Source organism: Leptonotus elevatus, chromosome 10 (genome assembly GCF_054856555.1).
Source record: "Leptonotus elevatus isolate MCC_2025b chromosome 10, RoL_Lele_1.0, whole genome shotgun sequence".
In the NCBI taxonomy this organism is placed as follows: Eukaryota; Metazoa; Chordata; class Actinopteri; order Syngnathiformes; family Syngnathidae; genus Leptonotus; species Leptonotus elevatus.
Genome location: NC_141248.1, coordinates 18,876,459 through 18,897,265, shown reverse-complemented (window position 1 = coordinate 18,897,265; position 20,807 = coordinate 18,876,459). Strand labels below are relative to the sequence as shown.

Sequence of the window (20,807 nt, the reverse complement as noted above, 5' to 3'; positions counted from 1 at the left end):
TCAAAATAGCTGCCTCCAAAATTGAGCCAAGTAGAGAGCACCACGGTGTAAAAGGTAAGGTAGGTGACCGATCAAACTTGCACCTATCAATAATCACAGACTCGGCTGATAGTCTTTGCATGTGTACACAACATCGAAATAATCCTTATTCACATGGACCTGCAAAAAGTGAAAAAGATGTCATATAATCTCAACCTTTTCTTGTCGTTCAATGTAAATCCAATGTTAGTTTTACTTGATTTGTTTTTGTTTGCAGTCATTGCATCAATTCAATATTCCAACATTGTGTGTGCGTGCGTGCGTCATGGAGGCCTTTGATGTTCCTCATTCACTCATGCTTTGCCACCCTCCGCCCCCACCCTCCACCCATGTCTCTTCTGGCTTTGAAGACGTGGATTATTCAAGCTGCCCTCTTTGCACTTCAAACATATGGAAAGACAACGGCTATGACGCAGCAACACATTTCTTACTTGCTTCCTGCCAAACTGGCAGTTTTATGTGATTCGCTGAAGGATTTTTAGAAATGTTCATGGTATGCACTCCGTCGAGATATATAGCATCCAGCATCATGAAGTGCTTCAATGTAGACTCTTTTTTTTCTTCCAGTGAGCTTTCATCATTATTCCATTTTGAAGGAAGGATTTCGAACTAGTTTTGATCTTTTTATAGCCAATCTAAATCAGAAATTATTTAAGGGTAACTTGTAACCACTAAAACATGTTTTTCTGTTCAGAAATACAAGTACATCATAATCTGACATCAAGAAATAGTCATGTTTTTTTGTCTATTACGATTGATTGTCAGTTTTGCTTATTTATTGCAAAGCTTCCAGTTTGGATAGAGAGAACTTGGCGTGTTATCAACACTCAGACAAAAGCGACGAGTGACTCTCAATCGCAGACTGCTTGTGATTGCTGAGTTCCTTTGCAAGACGGAAAGCAATGTGGAGCAGTTGACGGCTCTAAAAGAAAATGACCTCAAATTGGGCTAACTGATGCCCACCGAGATCAAGTCAGAGTCGTGAAGGGTGACTGAAATTAAATTCAGCTTGCATGTGTTGTGCTAGGCCTTGGCGAAGGCCACTGTCTCAGGTGATTTTAGATGGGTGGATTTATACTGTTGATGCAGCACAGTTTGTGAAAATTGGCATTTTGTGTAAAAAAAAAACCTTGATTGAACTTTCCCCTACTAGATAATCACGTGTCGGGCACATAATGTCCATGCTAATTTGCTAACATGAGGACACACGTGAGCAGCCCTGCGTGCTGATCAATAAGTCAATCAGCTGGCCTGCTGCTTGTTTACTTTTGCTATGGATGCCTTTTATTTCTCAATTTAACCGCCTTCCACTCCAATGAGTCAATATGTGCTTTACTTGCATGGCTTGCTTAACAGCCAGCTGATGTCTCTTTTTATGTTCAACACAGACAAGAATCAGTTTGGGTTCAATTCACCCATTTTCCATTTGTTTGGATGCCCTCACGCCATAAATAAGCCCTGTGCCATCAGCCTTTTGGCACAAGCCTTCATTTTCTCCGACACGTTGTCCATGTCTCTGTCTGGTACCATATGGACTGCTCGCTGCATTTGGGTGTGTGACGCCACGTGAGCCCACTCTACCATATGAAGGTGCTTTTTTTCTTCTTTTTTTTCCCAAAGATTATCATTCATAGCCAATCTTTTATTTTCCTACCTAAAGACAGCTTTTCTTCTTTTTTTTCCCGTTTGTATACGCATGTACTATTTTGTGCTATTTTTCTCATTTAATTTTGGTGCCCATAAATGTCATGACTGACTAACTGGATTCAGCAAATGAGTAAGACTGCTATTGTAACATGCTACTCATAATCCTTGTACAGCTGGTTGAATATGCCCACCCATTCATTTTCTATCCTTATTAGGGTTGTGGGGCTACCCCTACACCCTGAACTGTTTTATTTTATTTTAATTGGGCTACAAATTCTGCCTGGAAACGACCATTGTTCACGTTCTGGCGCTATATTTTCCCCTCATGGGAAATTGACAGAGGTGGGTAGTAATGAGTTACATTTACTTGAGTAACTTTTAGAAGTACTTTTTTTTTCTCTCCAAAAGTAAGTTTTACCACAATACTTTTTACTTTTACTTGAATAGCAACGCTCATATTGGGCTACACTAGACTCGTTACCCGCCGCCCAATTCATACATTAGATTTACCATATTTTCACTTCAGCGCTCCGTTTACTGACCGTGCGGGAGCATTTCCGCGGACTCTAGTGATGTGACGTTCACAAACGAATCGAGTCTTTTGAACGGCTCTTCAATGTGACGATGGGAACAGAGTCTTTATAGAGACCCGTTCAACCAATGCGATCATACTATTTTTAATGGATTATGTGATCTTAACAGATTGTAAAAGTGCACAAGCATGCGGCATTTTAATGACCGTGCAATTAAAGTAGTAAATTCATTGGCGATTACGTAATTGCTCACAAGCTGAGTCTTATCCGGCTTCTTATTAGGCAACAACTTGACCTGCTGTTGTTTTGGTGCCAAATTTCACACAATAGTAACAGACATTCGCACCATGTTCTGATAAAACTCTACTTTTGCATGTGGAGTAGGCTTGTAGGTTCATTCAACAATATTCGCTTGTTTTGGGAGAGTTGGACCTTGAATAGATTAAGCTTTGGGTAAGAAGAGAGTCACTTCCTGTTTGTGCAGTGAGAAGAGCTTGTACGATTGCTTACTACTGCATATTTTGGTCCTTTTTTGTAAATTGGTCATTGCAGCAGCTGGATTACACCACCACCACAATGTAATAAGAAATGGGAAGATGTTGCTTCCAACCCACTTTGGCGAACTTGAGATATGGGCGCTGTATGGTGGCAGTGAACTCGACTCAACTCAATTCACTTCAACTTCACTATAAAAAGAGGCTTCAAACCGTTTATTAAAGTTTACCACCAAATTAAACACAATACCGCAAAGTTTTTTGGTCTGCTAGCCTAATGCTAACACTAAATAGCATCTGCGTTGCAGGGATGTCACCTTTTAAGCAATGGATTGAACACAAATGACGTAGCAACATGTGTAAATTTAATGTAACAATACTCACAATCGTATATCTTCTGCGAAGAACGGCTAATATAAGTTCCGTACTGATGAGTTGAGAAGAACCAAGAAGAACCAAAACCGCCTGTCTTTTCTTATATTGCCCCCAGGTGGCCAAGGTGGTTTCCTCATTTTATATCAACTCATATCTCAAGGCACCATTGTATTTACTGTTATTACTATGATTATTTTATTTATTTATATACTGCATATATTTTATACAGAGCCCATGCTAGCCACCTACTACCATAAACTGCAGTACATTTATATTTTAGTGTAATTCACGGCAGCCTAGGACTTGACGCTGTGCTTCAATAACAGTGGGATTATCAAGGTTGAGCCAGTGAACCCTGCCCTCATCACACTGCTGTCACACACACACACAACACCCGGCTTTATCCATGCACTGACATTCTCTTTCTCTTTTTTTATAATTATTTCCCCATCTTGTCTTAACTTAGCATTTGCCTTGTAATTCTCTGGGATTTCTCTTTCCTCCGCCTCGTTTTCTTGCAGCACCATCAGGCCTGATTGGGACCAAGCCATGTCACTATATGTGCCGATGGATGCCACCCTTGTCCCTTTAGGCTTGTGTTATGCGTGTGGCCGTGCATAGCTGTGATGTTTCTAGTAGAAAGTTGGACTGGTCTTATGTAAGCAGGTCTCAGCCAGTGGAAGTGGAAAGACATACGGATGCTATTTTGGACTGATTCATTCCTTGAAATGTCTCCAAACACATGACTTATTCACACACAGGTGGACCCCTCCAAAGTCGAATCACCCCAAAGAGTGGTAACTTTTGCAATCAAAAGCCGCATTTCTGGGAAAGTATGGCTCAAAGGCCAAAACTTGTTGAAATCATCATGTACTGTATGTTGCACCATAAAAAGGTAGCGGTGTTGGAAAAGGGGAGTCTTGTGATGATTTGCTGCTTTTTCTCGATGTCACAGCACCGTCATATCCATCTCTGATACATAGTGATGGGCCATTTTAAAAATGGTCCTGGAAATGTATAAATAATACAGGAGTCTCTTACAATAGGAAAAAATAAGTTTGCCGTTAGCCGCAGCACTCCCATCACTTTAGGACGAATACTTAAGTCTTCTTGAGCCATGCAGCACGTATTAGGGTGTGCCCAGGAACTGTTCTTCACGATTTTTGACACGCATGAATCATACAAGTGAAATCATTTAATATTTTACCTCATGGGTTGCCTTAAAAGAGATTTTGTTTGATATGGATAGCTGCTGCAAAATCTGAACTGAAATATGTTATCTTGTGTCAATAAAGCAGAGCATGGAAATGAGGTTTGATGACTCGCCGTAAAACTGCAAACTGTAGTAACTCCTCAAGGTCGGAGCACGATTATTATTTTTAGTCCTCTTACAATTTCCCCTGTGGTTCTTCCAGAGCATGGAACGAGCCAGGCTCCAGTCTCCTCCCCTGGCCCGCGCTAATCCAACCAGGATCGCCGTCATCCACCATCGGCGCTCTCTTCGCTGAACGAACAGAGAAGAACCATGCTGTCTGGGACATGGCGGCGCTCAATGGGGCACCAGCAGCCTGCTGCGGCGCCGGTGGTAAACGCCAGGGGGTTGACGCTGTGCGGCGTGCCCAGCGGCACGGTGGTTCTCGAGGCCCAATACGATTACAACTACCGTGGTGCTGATGGAAGGCAGGTTTGCATTCGGGAAGGCGAACGGTTCATACTCCTTAAGAAGACTAACGCTGACTGGTGGCAGGTGAGAAAAAAAGTAAACATAGCCTACAATTCGGATGAACTGCTAACTATGGCAAAGGCATCTGTGGTGTTTAAAACTGATTATTTGCTTCCTTAATGCGCTGTAGTGATTGGCCGAACAGGTAATTAAGAGCTAATGTATTGACTCCAAACCAAGCGGCTCACTCTGCGTTTGTGATAGCATGCTAACTATCAGCTAGCTAAAGATAGAGTGACCAGATGTTGCGGTTTTGGTACAGTACCGCTTGAAACAAAATGGGACAGTCCCCATTTTGTGCTTTGTGTCCCGACGGATTTTCACTAGCCCCATTGTTTTGCATTTTTACACAGATCCCATCCCAGAGCCTTAAATTTAATTTAATTTCATTTAATTTAAGACGAGTCAGCAAGCTAATTGTTTGGTCCATGTGTATGTCAATCACACAGTTGCCATAGCAATTCATCTGATGAGCCATTTAAAATGGTATTTAACTGTTAAATTCCTTCCTATTTACTTTTACATTCAAGTTTACGTCATAACAGAAATAGAACTACTTCCTGCTTCCGTGTCTAAGAATCATGGGTAATGTAGTCAGACTGATTGCGATCTAAGCGTTTCCTGTCGTTTCTATTTAGGACTGCAAAATATGTTGAGCGGTGAGTGTATTGACTTGTTTAGCGATATTGAACTGTCAACCAAGATAGCATTAGCTAAAGCAATAACACAACCATCAGTCAACAGGTTGACTAGTGATTAAATTTGCTATAAATCATTCCGGGTGAGAATTTATGGTAGATTTGATTTTCAGTAAAAATGTCTTATCACGGTTTAAAATGTTTAAAATCTGGTCACCCTAGCTAAATAGTTTTAAAGTTGCTCTATGTAACAATTTGCCCAAAACAAATGGGAGCACAAGCTCACACTTCATACATTGCAGTTAATGTAATATGTAAAATGTTAATCGGAATATTTTGCCCAAGTAAGTAACATTACTACGACGGCGTATTAGGGCCACGTAAACAATTTTTTTTAGAGGGTAGGAGCAATGTTCAGAGGAAAAAAACTCGCAAATTTGCCACTTTATAAAGTCTCAAATGTGCCAGTTTATAAAGTGGCAAATTTGCGAGTTTATAAAATGGCAGATTTGCGAGAAAAAACCCTCAAAATCTTATGAGAAAACACATAGCGTACTACTCGAATGTTTGGAGATAGTAATTGCTTTGCAAGAAAAAAACTTGCAAATTTGCGGCTTTATAAAGTGGCAAATCTGCGAGGTTTTTTTTCTGAATATTGCCCCCGCCCTCTAAAAAAATAAATACAGTAGTGTACTAATACAAATTAATACGCCGTCGTACATTACAACTATCTGTGTCCACAGCAAATGTTAAAATATGGGTTTGTGTTTGTGGCGTAACAGGTGCGGAGGATAGGGGCTGCAAGTAAAACAAAGCCGCTGTACGTGCCCGCCACATACGTGAGCGAGGTTCCTGTGGCGCCCATGCCATCGCCCCAGCGGCTCATCATCTCGGCTTCACTCAACTCCGACAACGTCCGCATCCTGCCCCGAGTGGCGCTCACGCCGAGCCCCACACAGGTTGCCTATCACGATCAGCGCCAAGGTAAAGTGAATAAGTGACACTATAACGATTTTTTTCTTCTACTACAATCATAGTTCTTCATCCATTTTTATATACAGCGAGTAAACCCATCTACCGCTCCATGGAGAACCTCAGCTCCAGCAGTGCCTTCAGAGGTCTCGACGCCGACGGCAACACGAGTGGCGTCCGTTTTTCCACCTTCGCGTTCAACTCTTCCGCCTCACGGTCAGGCCACCTGGCGGTTCCCGGGGACGCCCCCGCCTCGCAAACGGCGGCATGCAACGCCAGGGTGGTTCCCATGATCACTCGGAGCCAGAGCCAAAGCAACTTGACGGACAATGTGCTGGAGAATCCTTACGACGAAGTGGGCGGCAGCTTCAACAGCCACGTCAACTACAGGCTCCCCAAGAAGTCCTGCAGCCAGTGGGACATGGTGGGATCTTCTGGCAAGAACAACCACCTGCAGGTAGGGAGTTTTGGTGCGTGGCTGCGACAACATGCATGCGTTTATCACATCGGGATTGGAGTGGCATGCTGAGAGACATATTTTCCAAATCGTACAACCTCGGAGGCATTTGAATGTATGGAGGTCGTCCATCGAAAATATAAAGTAGGTCGTGCTTGAATCTACTGTATTTTATGCTTTTAATCACCAGAACTGCTGCTAGTGTTTAATAGTAATAGTAAAAGTAGTATTGCGCTATTACTAGTACGGTATATATCAAAAATGTTCAAAGTCCGTTTCTTCTTTGTCCAGTATGATAGACAGACATACTGTAAGCTATGGCAGCTGAGGGTGCGTTTCATTCACGGTCTGTGCCTTTTAATAATCCCCCAAGAGAATCAATCATGTCAGTAATGACGTCAGGGCATCCCAGAATTACATCAGAGTCCATGCAAGTCATTTATTCTCTCTCTCTCTCTCTCTCCATCTCCCTTCCAACTGAACTCATTGTGTGCTTAATCCCAGTAAGCAGGACACGCTGCTCTTTATCCCTTGAAATTTCTCTCACAAATACAGTTTGTTGGAGTGGAGGAGAGAACTTGCACACTTCACAAATACTAATTCTTTTTCAGTCCATTTTTAGATTGTGGATAGTTTCCAACATGTGAAGCTGTCTTCTTAAAGTAGATATTAAAAACGACATGTTTTTAAAGATTTTAATTCCTTTTGCAGGCTGAAACTGTCACCATTATAAAACCTTTGTGAATCGTATGGGCAATGTTTTAAATAAAAATTTTAACTGTCACACTGATCGTTTGACAGAGGTGGCAAATCCAGGTCCAGAAAGTAAGAACCTTGTCACAGTTTGGCTTTAGCTAGCTCCCTAGCAGGCGCCATGGGAGCTAGCTCAGGAGATAGCTAACTAGCACCTGAGGCTAAATCCAAACTGTGACAGGGTTTTTACTTTCTGGACCTGGATTTGCCACCTCTGTCGTTTGACAGGTGTTTGTGGCAAAATATTGTTACTAATAATTAAGAGTTGTGTAATGCAAAGAAAATGTAGTTAAATTAATTTCATTACTCATTAAAAAGTAGTTAGCGAGATTATGATAGTTTTGGATTTTTCATTATGGCAATTTTTGATTTTGTTGTGACTTTTGTTTCCTAAATATATTTAATTTTAATTGGTAGTTTTATTTTTTAGAGGTGGTTTGTTAATTTGTATTGTTTAGTTTTTTTCTTCTTATGTTTTAGTTTAATATATTAGTTTTAGTTATATGGTATATAATACACATATAACTACTTTTCATTTTGACTAGTTTTATTAATGTATTAAATTTTAATTGGCAGTTTTAATTATTTTTAGAGCTGGTTTGTAATTATTATTTTTTTAATTAAAAAAGCTTTTTATTTTAATGTATTATATTAGTTTAGTATTAGTCATATGGTACATAATACAGATATAATTACTTTTCATTGTGACTTTTGTTTTCTAAATTTATTTAATTTTAATTGGCAGTTTTAATTATTTTTTTGTTTTATTTTTTTAATAATTTTTTTTATAAAATTTTAATTTTAATGTATTATATATTTTAGTATTATTGATATGGTACGAAATAGAACTATGTGGCGAACGTGCTATCCAGCATATGAACCAATACTGTAGCCAGTCAGTTAGAGAGCAAATACTGTACGTGCCTTGGCTTCATGTCATAAATAGATGTTCATTTCATGTCCTCCCAATAACCTCGTCTTAATCCACAGTGTGACGTATTATTGCACTGCTTGTTGGATGTATTTGCTATGCGCGTAAATCGCTACAGTTTCACATGAAAGTCACAGGATCAAATTGTGCCACGTTTACATTTGAATACAAATTTCACATCTCACAGAATTTTATATGATATCTCAGTACATTTTTAAAATCATTTATCTGTATACCATTTCATTTCTCCAGGTCCCGACAGAGTCCTATCTGGCCCAGCTCTCCTGGCAGGACTCGCCCCTTTACCATCAACCGCAGGTAGACAGGCGTCCTTCGCAGACGGAGCCCCCGAGTCCGACCCCCGGCCAGCAGCCTCTGCAGGTCATAGACTTGTGGGAGCAGTACGTGGATCCGTCTTCTCTGAGAAGCTACTACGTCAACAGCATCACTAAGGAGAGATCCTGGAAGCCTCCTCGGAGAGCCCGTGGAGGCTCCGGCGCCAACAAGCAGGTTCGCTGTTCATTCTCAACGTGTGTTTAATGAACAGTCTTCTCCAGATTAAGAGCTGGATTCACGGAATTCTCCTGCTGGAGAGGTTAAAAAAGGGTCAGGGTTTAAAGATGAAAGAGTTGTCTCATTTATGTGCTCACTTAATTCGTCTAAATCGGCACTAGAGAGATTATTGTGAGGCAAAGAACAACATGTAGTGAGGTTTGTACTTCCAGAACTTGTAGAATTGACTGGACCTTGTCACTAGACACGGGTGATTCCGTTTGATTGTGGGAATGCTGGAACCCACATATGTTCTTGAGATTCTTTATTCTTATAGCATTTCACTCTCCTCACTTTTTTTGCCGTGCAATAACTCCCACATAATACATCCAATTTTCACCGTTCAAATGTCAACTTCAAAAATTCACGCCTTCCAAGGTATTTATCGTCTGATTCCACATTGCTTACAGTATTGGCACAATTTAACGTTAAATATCAATTTTTCCCCATTAATTTTCAATGGGACTGACATTGATCATTTTCTAAGTCCCACTTTCCTTGCCCATTTCCATACATACAACTGACTATCATTACCAGCTGTCTTATACTGCTCAGTGGTGCATTTGGTAAATTGCCTTGTCCAGTAACCACGAGCTTGCAGGTTCGAATCCCACCTCCGACTGTACATTGCAAATATATCCATGGCAATTATGCTAAGGGTTATAAATGTATACCAACTGACTATCATAGTTCCATTGTTGCATCGAAAGAATGGAGGGTATTGCATGCCTAGGTGGCGCTATTGAGTGGTTTTTGTTGTTGTTGCATTTTTCCATTGGATAGCATTAGTTCCAGTTTTCCATTTATATGAATGGAGGGTACTGCATGCCTAGGTGGCGCCATTGAGTGATTTTTTTTCTTCTTCTCAATTTTTCCATTAAATATCATTAGTTCCACTTTTCTATCTAAATGGAAAGATGACAGATAACACTTTTCCATATAAATTTCATTTTGCTTCAAAAATTCACGAGTCTCTGGTTTAAGTGTTCTTTTTATTCATTTGTTTTCCAACTACAATTAATACTTTGTAATTTTCACATACCGGTAATTTATCTTTCAATTTACTTCATAAGCATTCAGCTTAACAATCAGCTATTAGCATTCAGCTTTCAGCATTCCCACACAATTTCTGCAGAAATTGCACTGAAGTCTATTTCAAGATGAATTCAAGATGATGCCATTTTATTGTAGTACTAGTGTTTGTTTTTCCCCCCGTTTTCACAAGCTGTTCTCTTCTCTTCAAGGTCATTCCAGCGCAACCCAAAACATTATCAAGAGAAACAAGCCATCTGACGTTGCCGCTTTCTGCAACTAACAATGGTACTATGCACAAGGTAAGCATCCTGCTCGTCTAGCCCTCTAAATGCGTTGTTCAACAACACAGACACTAATGAGGTGGGTAGTGTCATGTTGTCATAAGAACCTGCCAAGTGGGTCCATTGTTTGTTGAGAAAGAAATTCACCCAAAGTGTGCGCGTATACATGCAACAATGACATTTTTTCCTCCCTGACATACAAAACTTGCCTTTCGTTATTTTCATCAGGATTACACAAGAAGGCGCCATAGCCCTGTCTAATCAAAAAGTATGAATACTTTTACATTTTGACAAGGCAAAAGTATGAATATTTTTATATTAGACAGAGCTAGAGATGGTTTTGGCGCCATAGCTTCTTTTCTCTTTCTACTTCTTTGGTAGTGGCATTTGTGGGATCTTAGGGCCTCTTCAGAAAGAGCACAACAGCGAGTAGGTGAGTTTTTCATGGAATAACCAGTTAGTGATTGGGTGAATTTGTGAGTAGCAAACTGCGAATAGTACATAGTGTAGATATAAAAAGTCTACACGCTCGTTTAACTGCCAGATTTTTGTGATGTAATAAATATTTAGACAATACTACATATCGAAACTTATTCTAACCTTAAATTGACCTGTAACCTGTACTGTAACTCAATTGAAATAAAAATAAAAATGTTCCAAAAGTGAGAGGTGGGTAGTAATCACATGACAGCGTCACTAAGTCTCGACAGACTCACACTGAGGCAAAGTTTCCAAAGTGATTCCTTTTTTTAATTATGGAACCCAGTCAAAACAACTGAGGAAAAAAGAACATCATCTTATTGTGGTTCTTCTTGAGTGCAAACAAATAGTCACAATTTCTTGTGGCAAAAAAATGCTTTCATTTATTTTATATACATAGAAATTATATTGTTGGCAAATTTGCACAATTCTGTTGAATTTTTTTGTCTAGTTGACATTCATGCTTAATTTTTTTTTAATAAAGTTACTCAGCCTTGAAGTATTTTTACTCACTCAAGTAATTATTACGGGGACTGCTTTTTGCTCTATCCATCTAGCTAGCTAGCTAGCTATCCATCCATCTATCCATCTAGCTAGCTAGCTAGCCATATATATAGTTGTATGTTTGAAATTATGTCTCTCTTTTTTTTTTGTATTGCAGTAACGTAGCATTTCAACGAGGGCATGTAGACTTTTTATATCCATTGTATATTATTTCTGTAATTTACTGTGTTTATTTTCCCTTGCGAGGATTCCTCTCAAGTGCTTTTACGGCTCTAATGTGCTCAGTGGCTGGTTGGGAATGTTGCAACAATGTTTTAATTAGGCTCCCTCGCAATAATCATGAGTTATTAACGACATTATCATAATTCATGCGCCAGTGTGTGCTTAGACAAATAGCTGGGCTTCTACATGCCTAGAATAAAGCAAGAGTGAGATAAAGTATTAACATTAGCGAGCCTCCGAAGTCATTGTCAGGCTCATACAGAGTGCACTGAGGCTCTAGACGAGCGCTACGCACCAGATTAAGAGCCCGGCTAAATTAAAAAGTAGGATTACATCTCTGTAGTTGCCCCATCGTTACTGACTGACTCTAACTGCCCCCGTGACGCATTTACGGCGGGCTAATCCCCCCGCAGGGAATAATGAGGTAATGCTTCTTTGATCGGATGCGGACCAGCAGAAGCCATTAGACCCCGTGGGTATTTTAAAACCCAAAATATTGCTACATCTAAATCACTCATCTGACCTGAACCTCCTCATGACCCCCCGCAGATGTAATTCAACACTTTATGCAGACACACAATGTCGTGTTTTGGGGTTGATTTCGCATCATTTAAATCAGCTGAAATGGCAAATGCCATATCGGCGTTGACATCTACATGCCACACCACCCAAGGCCTGATCTTTATTGTCCTAAATGAGCGTTTAGCGTCTTCTGGTTGCATCATGCTTGCATCAGTATTGTATCAATGATTATAACGCTCATGAAAAATACATTGTATGGAGAGAGAGAGAGAGAAAAAGCGCCATCAAAGGCGTGATTTCCCCTATCAAGGTAGTGCCGAGGTACTTTGACCCATATATGTCGCTTTACATTCTGGAGTGCATGTGGCAACCAAGCAGGAGCTCGGCCAAATGCAGTGTACTATGAATGTGTGTCACATAACTCAATAATAATAATTGATAGTCCACATGTTTTTTTCAAACCTCATTAAGTGAAGCACTCTACTGAATTAATATATTGTATGTAATGTACTGTTGGTCTATTATTCCTACATATATGCAAATGTCTAATTTACTCCTTAGTGTCTGCTCTATTGTACAATGGTAGCTTGACTTTTCAATACCCCCATGTCAAAAGTCACTTGTAAAAGCCACTCTTTTTGTTTTTATAAAATGAGCCATACAGTATGTATTCAAGGATTCCACTTTATTGACAATACGTTCATCCCATCCTTCCAATGGAAGCCCAAATCAATAGCACATTGACAACTGCATTGAGATCAGTACTTCAAATTAAAGGATTCAAATTCTGTGTATCAGTAGCTCGCATGGCCCCTACAGCCCATATGCCCGTATGCACTCCCTACAACCGCAGTCATCACGCAGTCCTGTCCAAGATGATGCAGAGATACAGAGGCTTTTTTTTATTTATTCCCACAGTCAAAACAAATCAATACAGTATTCCGGATAGCATTCACTTTTTCCTTAAAGTTCAACAAACTCCATTCATTGAACAGTTTTGCTTCTTACACCCCCACCCCCTTCCCCCTTCTCCACATTGTATTCTGATTAATATTGAGTTTGGGGAATAAGCAAAATCCACCTGTTTTTATCCATCCCAGGAGGCGGCAATTTTGTCACTTGCTGTCGACTGAAAATGACATCACAGTTGCTCAGGTAACGACCAATCGCTTATCTGCTTGTGAATGACCAATTACGGCTCACATATTTTCTGAATTTGGTCACGAGACATTCACAAGCAGAGCTGCGGTCGGTTGTTACCTGAGCCCTGAGCAACTGTGATGTCATTTTCAGTCGACAAGTGGCAAAATGGCCGCCCCATGAGAGAAAAACAGGTGGATTTTGCTGCTTAACCCATATTCCACAAACCCAATATTAATTTGAATACCATGTTTAGACTAGAACGTATTGTAAACAATTTTTTTTTCCGATTGACTGCCCCTTTATCAGAAAAAGCCACCTGTTTTTTATCCATCTCAAGGGGCGGCCATTTTGCCACTTCCTGTTGACCGAAAATGACATCACAGTGGCTAAGGGCTCAGGTACCAAATATCACGGTTCACCTGTTTTGTGGGATTCGCAAGCTCAGCCCATAGGCACTGTGATGTCATTTTCAGTCAACAAACAGGAAGTGGCAAAATGGCCGCCCCTTGAGATGGATTAAAAACAGGTGGATTTTGCTGCTTAACTCATATTCCACAAACGCAATATTACCATTAATCTCCTTTAACTTAAAAATGACAAAAAAAAATAGAGTTAGCCCACTATCAGTATCTCATATGGCTCTCCTTTTGGCATTTCTGTTACAATAATAATTTAAATGGAAAGTTCTGCACAGGTAAAGCCTTGGCACCACGCATGCTGTTTCATTGCGTCAGCCGTGGTAATGTCGCCGGCGTCACCGCGGCAGAGTTGAGCGCGTACCTTCCTGCTTGTGCTGCTGTACGTGCTGATAAAAGCAACTTCCCTTTTCGATGGGGAAGTAAGGGCAACCCAGCAAGGAAGAACAGCCGAGACAGTTTGTCCTTTTTTTTTTTCAAATGCGGCATGAAAATGAGGGTCGTTGTGACACGCCCTACGACGCATAGGCCACACAAGCGGCAAGCGCGGCGAGAATTTGGGTCTCGAACGCTCGGTGGTGATGAACACGTTCACGGTAAGTTTTTATTGGAACTGAATACAGTGAATAATTTCAGCTGCTTGGCTCTGTTCTCATCAGCCTTTCAGTGGGCCCAACTGTGCGTGTGTGTGTGCGTGTCGTTACGGCGTCTCACCACATTTTTCAGCTGACAGGATGTTTGCGGCACACTTCAAAAACTCTGCTTAAAAAAACATATTCAAAAAATGTATGAAGTGTGAGGAATATTGTACTTGATTTAGCCAAATATGTTCAAACTCTATCAGAAGCTAACGCTGTTAGCTAGTGCTAATCTGCGCATCTAACACAACTCAATGCAGCTGTGCTTACCTTTTGGCTTTGGAGCGGTGTCACATATGTCATCAATAAAATATCTTCTTTTTTGGTCCCTTATATGAATTATTATGATCATAAAAAAATTAAATTAGCAGTTAATAAATTAATCAATTGATAAAAATGATCAATTATGATCCTTTGACTGTTTGGCAATATTTTGTCATGTTTGTTTATTTATTTATTTTATTTATTCATTTTAAAGGAGAAAGGTTAGTCAGCCAATTAAATTGATCAGCTGGTTAATCAGTCCGCCCCAAGTATTTGCTCAGTTTTAGTCAGCAAATGTTTTTTTTTGTTTTTTTTCTTGGACTAAAAATGAAACTTGTCTTTTTTTTTCTTCTAGCTCTCACCTGATTTCCTGTTTGGGAGCCACCAGAGGAACACAGACGGCAGCTGGCGGATGAAGCAGGTGAAAGTCTCTTCTTTCTCCACACTTCACAGGCAAAAAAAGGAATGTTTTGAGTGTCACCTTGAATGTCACCTTGCACACGAAAGAAGCGATGGCGCTTTGTACCACTTTTTTTATTTTCAGCAGCAGCACAGCGGGAAGAATTTGTGATTCCTAAGACTTTTGAAAGTGCCACTGCATGAGAAGCTTGACTTATTATTGTGACGGGAGGATAAATGAGCATGGATCATTTTACGCACATAGTGGGACTGGGAGATTAATTAATTTTTTATCAATTAATTGAAAAAAAAAAATGTTAAGGATATTTTTTTCAATGTGTGTCCCTGCTGACGTGCACTGCTTACACTTGGAACAGGGCAGTGTACAGAAAGAAGTCGTCATGTCACGATATTAGTCAGGTTGTTTTCCATTTGTGCAGCTTGAGCACCCTCTAGTTGCTAGTTTTTTTTAGTGCAGTTACATTTTCATAAGGGATGTTTTGGCCCTTCTATGTTTAATAGCCACACTCATCGTCAGATAATCGTCAGTTTTTGTACACTTAGGAACACCGTTATGTCATTGTGGTGTGCTTTTTTTATTTCAATTTTTTTATTTATTTGTTGTAAGCAAAAAGGGGGAATGGTTTCTTTTTTTCTTTGCTGTTTTCCCCTTACCTCCTCCACTGTTTTTCCTTTGCGTGGCTGTAAAAAGAGGACTCAAACTGGAGTTTTTAAGGAGACAACTCGCCTCATGAAAATCAATGAGCTCTCACTATTAGCTTTGCAACAGCCGCGTCTCTCCACTGTATTTTCTGCGGAATGCATTCAAGTAATGCCAGCTACACGCTTTAGTTTGCAGGAGATCAGCATTTATGCATATTAAGGTGGTGAAATAGCAACTCATGGTGTTAGGAAGAAGATGGGGGGGGGGGGGGGGCGGTTACCCAAGCAGCTCTTAGTGCTACATGTTGCATCACAGTGGGGTGGTTTAAAGTCGCTGTTGTAAAGATCTCATCTCAGCTCCGAGTTGCTTAATCTGCCTTGCTTGAAGAGTTGCACGTTTCTGGGATGTGTGGTGCGATTGTTGTGAGAAGTAGGTTACAGGAATTGGGGAAAGGTACTTAATTATGGCTGCCTTGGCATGTAAGGTTCTTTTTGTGTGACTGTATGTGCATGATTGTACATGATAGCACCCTTTTTATTTTGGGTGCGTTTGGTACGGCAAGTGCTTAATGTGAAATACAAAAAAAAAAAAACATCACAAGAATTCAAATTAGGGCCAGTAAAGTGGAAAAAAGGTTGGCAGGATTCTGACTTTATTCTCAGAATTCTGACTTTAAAGTGAGAATTCTCACTTTTTTTAGCGCTACTATTATTCTCACTTTAAAGTCGAAATTCTGAGAATAAAGTCAGAATTCTGAGAATAAAGTCAGAATTAAAGTCAGACTTCTGAGAATTAAGTCAGAATTAAAGTCAGAATTCTGAGAATAAAGTCAGGATAAACTGACAATATTTCGTGAGGATTCTGAAAATAAAGTGAGAATCCTGTCAAACTTTTTTTCCCCTCTCTTCTCTGGCCCTAATCCTCTTCCGTAGAAAACAAATCATACTTTCAAATATATATATTTTTAATTTTAAGTATTCTCCACACAATAAAACGAGTCTTGTCTTTTCTTTCTTTGCCCGTTGCATCTTGCCTGTGTATGCGAAGAGTATGCAGCGCGCCGCGTCCTCCGACACCATTTGCACGATGGCGCTCGGCACGGCCGGCCCCCCGTGTCGTGACTGTGCCCCCCAGCATGATGCCAAGCTTCACCTCTCACACTCGCAGTCCATGATTCTGCCCGAGAACGGCAAGGTAGCCCTCACCTCGCGAGGCCTATTAATCCCTATTTTTTTATTGTATTCAAGCGTCCACATCATCATCATCATCATCAGACACCATTTTTCCGGCTTGCTTTCAGCTCGTCCGGCAGTGCCGAAACTACTCGTGCAACGTGACCAACATCGTCGTGGAGCCGCCGTCTCCCGAGAGCTCTCCAGACGGCGATGGCGACACTCCGGTGAGAGGAGAACCACGTCACCTTTTTACTTTCACATCAAATGTCTCGTTTATTCCTTCTTGTGTTGAATGGTATTTTTCAAGGACTTCTTTTCTCCTGCACATCAAACGGCCAATGGGAGCTTTTGAAGTGGTTTGTCCCCACTCCCAAATGATACCGCTGTCATTGTGAACTTGCTGAAAATAAAGTTTTCAGTATATTGGAAAGAAGTAGTAGAAGCGTAGCTGACTTCAAACTAAATGCATACGAACAGCCCTTTTCCATGCTATAAATCTGTTGTTATCATCCATCCATCCGTTTTCTATAGTACAAGTCGCTGTGAGCTTAGGTGAGAGAAACGGAGCACAACCTGGACCGGTCCCAAGTCAATCAGTCAGTTTTAAATTAACCTGACTGCCATGTTTTTCAAATGTGTGAACTCCACACAGGAATGCTAAAGAGATTATTATTTTGATTATTCAGAGAAAAATTTACTCACCCGGACCTACAATTTCTTTGGGCCTACAACCCCTAATAGCCGCTCCCCACTTCTCCACTTTGGAAACATCACACTGCAGCTCTGCTTACCTTGTAGTGTTTCAGTGTTAGTCCTTGAAAATGACGGATATTTCCCCAGACCGAATCACAGGTGAAAAAAATTGTGTGTGGGGATCATATTATTTAAATCAACTGACCTAGTTGTGCAGGCACTCCAGAGACACAACTATTTCAAACAATTAAAAAAAAAAGTCAATTTTACATATGTCTCCTTACAGGAATTGGAGAAAGCTGGCCTCTTGAACAAGACTAAGATTGCAGAAGGAGGCCGGAAACTCAGGTGACACATGGTAGAGATTTACAGTAGTTAGTATAATGCAGTGGAAACTAATATGAATAATTTTTTTTAAAAAAAGCTCATGTAGCTCATTGTTTCAATATTAACTAATTTGCTCCCAAAAATGTATACATTTTAAATGTTTTTGTGTCCCAAAGACGTATTTATACATCTTATGGTTTTTTTTATGTTAGAGCATACAGAAGGCTTTGATACAGCCTCTCAACTGCAAAGAATGGTTGAAGAAATGGTAGTTATTACACAAACGGCCAGTAAGTGGCAGCAGAGCAAAAGAGATCAACCAGGGTGTTGTTGAAAAAAGCTAATTTACTCACAGTTCTAAATAGATTAATAGGCTAAATAGAATAATCATGAAACGTAGCTATATTCTAATGCTAATTGCTGCAAAGCGGAAACAGATAGAAATATACTTTTTTTTTTCCTGATGAGAGAGGAGACTCTAATCTTTCTTTTGGTAGGTTCCATGTTTTCATAGCAATATTCACACAATATTTTGTGGGCCTTACAAAATCAGTCAGAATCCAGTAAAACTGCCGCAAGCGAAGGGGGTTGCTTCAGTGAAAATGTCCGGGAGTGAATGAGTTAAGTGTTACCCAATGAAATAAAATAAAATATAACGATACATTAATAAAAAAAATAATAAAACAACTTTTGTTATAGAAAAAACTGGAGTCCATCCTGGGTGGTGTTGGTCGGAAACAGCTTGGTTTTCTTCAAAGATCCAAAATCACAGACGCCTTCCACCTGGGTAAGAACTTGCAAAAAGAATGGAGATTTAAGTGACCCGATTTGCATGTTTTTTTCATTCAAGATATGAGCGGTCATTTGGGCAATTTTTCTGCTCTGACTTGCGAGCACAATCTTGAGATACGAGCAATGTATGGTGGCAATGAACTCGACCCGCTTCACAACAAGCAACGTATAGACAGATAATACAAACTGTTTAATTCTGAATATAAATATATTGATATGATTCCTATTTATTGATATTTTCACGCTGTTTTGTATGCAATTTTTTCCCCTCTTGATGATTCCCTTGAACGATCACAAAAATATTTAAATTACTGGCATTTCCATTCATTTCAATGGGAAAAGATGATTTGTGATACGCTTGTCCATCAACTTGAGTTAGACAAACTACACGATTTAATATCCATGGTAAAGAGGATATAGTGCCATACAAACCAAACAGCAGAAGGGGAAATTTTCAACAAAATATCTACCATTAATATTATAATAATGTCAGATTGGGATTGCCGTATTATTTTTGAATGACGTTAGAAACCAGGAAACAGTCGCCCGGAAAGCAGCGTTGACCTAAGAGGAGCCAAGCTACACTGGGCCAACGAACTTTCCAGCAAGAAGAACGTCTTCAAGGTAAGCAACCAAGTGGAAGGAAAAATACTGTCAACGTACTCGAGCTCACACAGTACTAAAGCGTGTTGGCAACCGTGTGTGTTCAAGCTGAGGACAGTGACGGGCAACGAATTCCTCCTGCAGTCGGAGACGGACTCTCTGATCAAGGAATGGTACCACACCATCCAGAACGTCATTGACAGGCTGGTGAGGGACAAGATGACACCTCTTGAGTCCACCTACTTGCTTTTTGTGCTATTTTCCAAGTGGCCAGCCAATCACAGATAATATATGCTGTTTAGTAATCTGTTTAAATCAGGTTTTGTTGATGATGCTCTTCCGGTTCTCCCAGGACCGTGAAAACCCGCTGGACAACGTCCTGCTGTACTCAATGAGGAGGGCGGGCAGCGTGGAGATGCTGGATCACAGCGGCGACGAGGACGACAGGAGAACGTCTCGTAAGTGCAGGCGCTTGTCCTCCCTTTACTTGATCGCAGTCTTGGAATGTAATTAAATACAAATGCTTTGTTATTGTAGTTATGTAGAACCTCCGTGTATCTTTACTTTCTTATATTTCTGGAACTTTCACTTTTATTTCACTACTTTCCTAAAGAAAATGTTTACTTTTACTCCATTACATTTCTTCATACCATCTTCATTACATTGGCGTGGAAGGACTCTACCTTCATGATTTCATGCTTCGTTGTGCGTCTGCTTTTTGTGTGCGCATCTTGGCCTCCAGGGGGCAGTGTAGACATAAATCGATTTGATAATGAAGCACAAAAGTTGATTATAACTAAGCTGCAGTGTTATATGTAAGTCGTTTCTTACAAAAGATGAAGAATGTATGGCTGTGAGTATTCTACAGGTGTTTCTGTATCTGTTACTTTTAAAGGGCTATAAGTTACACTGCAATATTGATGCTAGTTTTGCTAGCCCCTCGATGGTATTTCCTCTTATGTGTTAGCGTTATTAAGCTAGCAAACTTTCTTAAGTTTTGTAGTTTGGTTAAATACAATGTAATTATTTTTATTTTATGTTTAGTTCTACTGTTAACTTCAATTGGGATTAGCAACAACAACAAAAATAAGCTCGAAGCAAGTGTTTGGAACTCTTTCATAGATCAAGGTACTGATGTAATTGATATTAATCAAGCAAAGTCAAAACGTTAATGTTCTTTTAGTTGTCATGGCCAATGTGATAAGCTACCTAGCTAACATCGCTAATTAGCAACACACAGATCTCTAACTACGTACCCCACTAAAATAAACTAATATATAAAGAATTTTTTTTAAACATTTTCAACCACTCACTTTAAAAAATAAAATTGTACTTAAATACATTTTGTATTTAAAAAAACAACAACTTATTTTTTTTTATTACTTTTCCTTTACAAAATCATGAACCCAACACTTTTGTCTTTTGGCGTCAAAATATCGGCACACATTTTCTTCATTTTCTCACAAATCTCTCAAAACACATCTTACTGAGCACGTCTCCTTTGCCAAGATACATCCACCTCAAAAGGTGTTCCA

The 20,807-nt window shown here is 39.9% G+C and overlaps 1 protein-coding gene across 6 annotated transcripts in view; it reads left to right on the top strand.

Annotated features, from left to right (window-relative positions):
• Positions 1-20,807, top strand: part of arhgap9 (Rho GTPase activating protein 9) — a 38,367-nt gene that overhangs the window by 7,544 nt on the left and 10,016 nt on the right. For 4 of the 6 annotated variants that reach the window (XM_086087460.1, XM_086087459.1, XM_086087457.1 and 1 more), the window contains exons 2-14: positions 4,504-4,835; positions 6,232-6,433; positions 6,511-6,878; positions 8,815-9,072; positions 10,359-10,448; positions 14,975-15,040; positions 16,730-16,876; positions 16,983-17,081; positions 17,837-17,898; positions 18,577-18,664; positions 19,198-19,293; positions 19,381-19,479; positions 19,625-19,730. In XM_086087460.1, coding sequence (XP_085943586.1) covers positions 4,614-4,835; positions 6,232-6,433; positions 6,511-6,878; positions 8,815-9,072; positions 10,359-10,448; positions 14,975-15,040; positions 16,730-16,876; positions 16,983-17,081; positions 17,837-17,898; positions 18,577-18,664; positions 19,198-19,293; positions 19,381-19,479; positions 19,625-19,730 — 1,903 coding nt within the window. In that variant the 5' untranslated portion in view covers positions 4,504-4,613. The remainder of the gene's footprint in view (positions 1-4,503; positions 4,836-6,231; positions 6,434-6,510; positions 6,879-8,814; positions 9,073-10,358; positions 10,449-14,974; positions 15,041-16,729; positions 16,877-16,982; positions 17,082-17,836; positions 17,899-18,576; positions 18,665-19,197; positions 19,294-19,380; positions 19,480-19,624; positions 19,731-20,807) is intronic. The other 2 variants (XM_086087461.1, XM_086087458.1) reach the window with 1 other exon arrangement.